A 5,111-nucleotide genomic window follows, 5' to 3' on the forward strand; every position below is an offset into this window, starting at 1 on the left:
TTGTTGACTCCCCGATAGTTATACCTCCTTCCTACTTCAGGGAACTGTTTTTATTCATAACTGTACGGTTTTTCTAATAAGCAAGAACAGTGAACTTACCTTTAGTTAGCTTTCACCAACCAATCAAGGCGCATCCAACAAAGATGATGATGACGTGGGAGACGGGACCTGGCATCACCCGACTGTGGACAGCGTAGTTACGGTCCTCTCTGTCCCGCTCTGGTTTTGGAATTACAGTGACACTCAAAATCTAAACGTCAACATCTGTAGCATATAACATCTAATCTAACTAGCCCTAGTGGTTGTGTGTGTGTGGTGTGTTGTGGTGTGTGTTGTGTGTGTGTGTGTGTGTGTGTGTGTGTGTGTGTGTGTGTTGTGACAGTGTGTTTGTATGCATCTGTCTACCTAATCAATGACAATATATCTCCTTGGTGTCACTGGCCCAGCTGACTTGGTTGCTGTGGTTACAGATGATGGAACCCCCTGCCACATAGACAGAGGCAGGGGGACAGTGGAGGTCTCAGCCCCTCTACTCTCTCCTCCCACCTGAGAGCAGGTGCTGCTGTTACAGCTGGAGGTGACAGAGGTGTTCTGACCTCTGCAGGTCACAGTCACATTACAGTGGCTTATTATGTTTGGAGTTAGAGTCCACTGTCCAGGACTGGGCTAACTCTCTCTGAAACAAGTAGAACCCATTATTGTTAATATATTAACCTGAGTACAGGAGAGTTAGACATTAAATAATATGTTTAACCTGTACACCATGTTTAGCTCTATTGATTGATACTGTAACTTAACTTGTCTCTGTATAATAAAATAGAAAAACTGTCAACATACCTTGACAATTAACACGGTTCAATAAAGTTTTTTTCACCAGTCACACCTGCAGCATAAGGCCACTGTCATTTCCTGTATGTTCTTCAGTAGCAGAGAGAAGTTCCTTATAAAACTCAACCCTGTTGTTGTACTCAGGAGACACTTTTACTGAATGTGTCAGTGCATCTTACAATATTGGCTGATCTGAAGATCACTTAAAAACCTCAGACTCTTTCAGTTGAACATTTTCCTGGACATCCAGACGAACATCCGTCCCTTCAGCACAAACACAGAGCTAGAAAAAAAATCTGTGAAATAAACACACAGAAAATAAAACTAATGTGAAAAAGTTAAGCAATATTAAGCAATATGACAAAGCAGTAGAAAGTATGAATTTCCCTTTACACCATATTTGCAAGATGGTTTAAAGATTAACTTACTAAAAATATCTGCTGTATAACAGCATCAGAGGCAAATTTGAAACATTTAATGTGATGCAAACCATATTTTGGTGATACACAATGGACCAGTTTGTCTGCACAAAACATGTTACACAACCCATTTGGCTGTCTCCCAAGGCACTAATATATTTTGTGCATTAAAACTCTTCCTTTGTAGAACTTGAGTGTGTACAGGGCCTAGTAAAAGCCTTGCCATACGTGATAAAGGAAGCGAGATAGAAAAGAAGTAAAAGAAGGACCGAAACTGACAACGAAAAAGAGGAGACAAAGAGAAAAAAAAGGGCAGGAACAAGACAAGAAGGAAAAGAAAAGAGCAAAGTGGAGAGAAAAGAGGTAAGGAAAGGAAGAGAACAGCAATCAGCAAGCAGACTAGAAGACGGAGAAGAGAAGGGCAAGAAAAAGAAGAGGAAAAAGGAGTAGCAAGATCATAAGGAAGCAAAACAGACGAGGCAAAAGGCAACGAATAGAGGAGAAGGACAAAAGGAAGAAAAAGAAAGAAATAAGAATAGAGAAGAAGAAACAAAAGAGAAGAAAAGGAAAAGAAAAGAGACCAAGAATCAGGACCAATAACAGATAGAAGGAAATAAGAACAGAGAGGAGAAAAAAAGAGAGAAGTGAGGACCAACAAAAGTGAGAGAAGAAAGTAGAAAGGTAAAAGACGAAAGCAGTGAGAAGAAAAGCGAAGAGAGAAAGATAGAACACAAGGGGTCAAAAGAGTAAAACGAAGGAGCTACCAAGGAACAGAAACGAGAAGAAAGAGAAAAGAAAAAAGAAAAGACAGACGAAAAAGAAGGAGAGGAGAGGTTAACACAGGGAAGACAGAGGCCAAAAAAGTAAAATAAGGAAAAAGGCAGGAAGGAAGAGAAGCAGAGGAAGAAGTATCTTTACATAAGAAAGAGAAAAACAAGGATATACACCACAATTTCAAACTATTCATTCATAAACCATTCAGTTTATGAAAAATGTTATAAAACTTGAAGTATAAACTCCATGAAGTATATCCTCATCTAACCTAATCTGCCTAAATACATACATTGGATCCATAGTTATTGGCACCAATGATAAAATATGAGCAAATTAAGACAGTATGTAATAAATTAATACAAATACTGAGCTCAACAAATGGGAATTTTATTATTTTATAGTAATGCAACTGCTCAGAGAAAGAGATGTTTCGCAACAAGTAATAAAAAAATATGAAAATCATAGAGGTATTAATTATTGGCAACTCTGTTTTCACTAATCCAGCAACTTCCTCTTGCAAGGATAACAACACTGAGCCCTTTTTCTAAAATGTTTTATGAGAAGATCACGTTGGGAGAGATCTTACACTATCCTCAAACAGAGTCATTACAGATCCTTGATATCCTTTATCTGCGCTTATGGACTGCCATCTTCAATTCAAACCACATGTTTCAATGGGTTCAAGTAGTCCGGAGACTGGAGATGGCCAATGCAAAATGTAGATTTTGTGGTCAGTTAACCATTTCGTTGTGGATTTTTTTATTAGTGCTTGGAAGATCGACTCCTGCAGAGTCAATCATCAAGTCTTTGTCTAAGATGTCTGGTACTTGTAAATTCATGATTTGCAGTTGCCCTTAAAGGGGCTGAACTTCCTGATTTAGCCTCCGTTTTCAATTCTCCTCATTGGAAATGCGCACTGAGAACAAGATTGGGTTTTGCAGGTAGGAACGAATGTGTGTGTGTGTGTGTGTGTGTGTGTGTGTGTGTGTGTGTGTGTGTGTGTGTGTGTGCACAGTGTTTGTATGCATCTGTCTTACCTAATTTCAATAGACAAATAATTTTGATCTCCTTGGTGTCACTGGCCCAGCTGACTTGGTTGCTGTGGTTACAGATGATGGAACCCCCTGCCACATAGACAGAGAGCAGGGGGACAGTGGAGGTCTCAGCCCCTCTACTCTCTCCTCCCACCTGAGAGCAGGTGCTGCTGTTACAGCTGGAGGTGACAGAGGTGTTCTGACCTCTGCAGGTCACAGTCACATTACAGTTGGCATTGATGTTGGAGTTAGAGTCCACTGTCAGGACTGGAGGCTCAACTCTCTCTGAAAACAAGTAGAACCCCATTATTGTTAATATATTAACCTGAGTACAGGAGTTAGACTATTAATGAATATGTATTTAACCTGTACACCATGTTTAGCTCTATTGATTGATACTGTAACTGTGTCTCTGTATAATAAAATAGAAAAACTGTCAAACATACCTTGGACAATTAACAGGTTTACAATAATAGTTTTTTCATTGTCACCAGTCACTCCTGCAGCATAAGGTCCACTGTCATTTTCCTGTATGTTCTTCAGTAGCAGAGAGAAGTTTCCCTTATAAAACTCAACCCTGTTGTTGTACTCAGGAGACACTTTTACTGACAATGTGTCAGTGCATCTTACAATATTGGCTGATCTGAAGATCCACTTAAAAACCTCWGACTCTTTCAGTTGAACATTTTCCTGGACATCCAGACGAACATCCTGTCCCTTCAGCACAAACACAGAGCTGAAATCTGTGAAATAAACACACAGAAAATAAAGACTTAATGTGAAAAAGATTAAGCAATATTAAGCAATATGACAAAGCAGTAGAAAGTATGAATTTCCCTTTACACCATATTTGCAAGATGGTTTAAAGATTAACTTACTAAAAATATCTGCTGTATTTACAGCATCAGAGGCAAATTTGAAACATTTAATGTGATGCAAACCATATTTTGGTGATACAATGGACAGTTTGTCTGCACAAAACATGTTTACACAACCATTTGGCTGTCTCCAAGGCACTAATTATTTTTGTGCATTAAAACTCTTCCTTTGTAGAACTTGAGTGTGTACAGGGCCTAGTCAAAAGCCTTGCCATACGTGATAAAGAAGTATCTTTAACATAAAGAACAAGGATATACACACAATTTCAACTATTCAGTTTCATAAACCATTCAGTTTATGAAAAATGTTATAAAACTTGAAGTATAACTCCATGAAGTATATCCTCATCTAACCTAATCTGCCTAAATACATACATTGGGATCCATAGTTATTGGCACCAATGATAAATATGAGCAAATAAGACAGTATGTAATAAATAATACAAATACTGAGCTCAACAATGGGGAATTTATATTATTTATAGTAATGCAACTGCTCAGAGAAAGAGATGTTTCGAACAAGTAATAAAAAAATATGAAAAATCATAGAGGTATTAATTATTGGCAACTCTGTTTTCACTAATCCAGCAACTTCCTCTTGCAAGGATAACAACACTGAGCCTTTTTCTAAAATGTTTTATGAGAAGATCACGTTGGGAGAGATCTTACACTATTCCTCAATACAGAGTCATTACAGATCCTTGATATCCTTTATCTGCGCTTATGGACTGCCATCTTCAATTCAAACCACATGTTTTCAATGGGGTTCAAGTCCGGAGACTGAGATGGCCAATGCAAAATGTAGATTTTGTGGTCAGTTAACCATTTCTTTGTGGATTTTTATTAGTGCTTGGGAAGATCGACTCCTGGCAGAGTCAATCAAGTCTTTGTCTAAGATGTCTTGGTACTTGGTAAAGTTCATGATGCAGTTGCCCTTAAAAGGGGGCTGAACTTCCTGATTTAGCCTCGGTTTCAATTCTCCTCATTGGGAAATGCGACTGAGAACAAGATTTGGGTTTTGGAGGAACGATTTGATGTGTGTGTGTCTCTTGTGTGTGTGTTCGAACGTGGGAAGTGTTTGTACTTTCACTTGGCCAAAACAGTACACAGTTACATTCTATAAAATCTGTGATTTTTTCCACAAATTATGTTTTATATTTTCCCAAATGTTGTTTTCT

At 38.3% G+C, this 5,111-nt stretch overlaps 1 protein-coding gene across 1 annotated transcript in view; it reads right to left on the reverse strand.

Moving 5' to 3' along the window:
* Positions 1-120: 120 nt before the first annotated feature.
* The window catches only part of LOC112075657 (uncharacterized), a gene marked incomplete at its 3' end in the record, with an annotated part of 15,981 nt that continues 10,990 nt past the window's right edge, over positions 121-5,111 (reverse strand). Inside the window, exons 2-4 of the mRNA XM_024142621.1 lie at positions 3,502-3,798; positions 3,059-3,340; positions 121-219 (exon numbers count right to left, since the gene is read on the reverse strand). Coding sequence (XP_023998389.1) covers positions 121-219; positions 3,059-3,340; positions 3,502-3,798 — 678 coding nt within the window. The remainder of the gene's footprint in view (positions 220-3,058; positions 3,341-3,501; positions 3,799-5,111) is intronic.

This window comes from Salvelinus sp. IW2-2015, unplaced genomic scaffold (assembly GCF_002910315.2).
Source record: "Salvelinus sp. IW2-2015 unplaced genomic scaffold, ASM291031v2 Un_scaffold3325, whole genome shotgun sequence".
NCBI lineage: Eukaryota > Metazoa > Chordata > Actinopteri > Salmoniformes > Salmonidae > Salvelinus > Salvelinus sp. IW2-2015.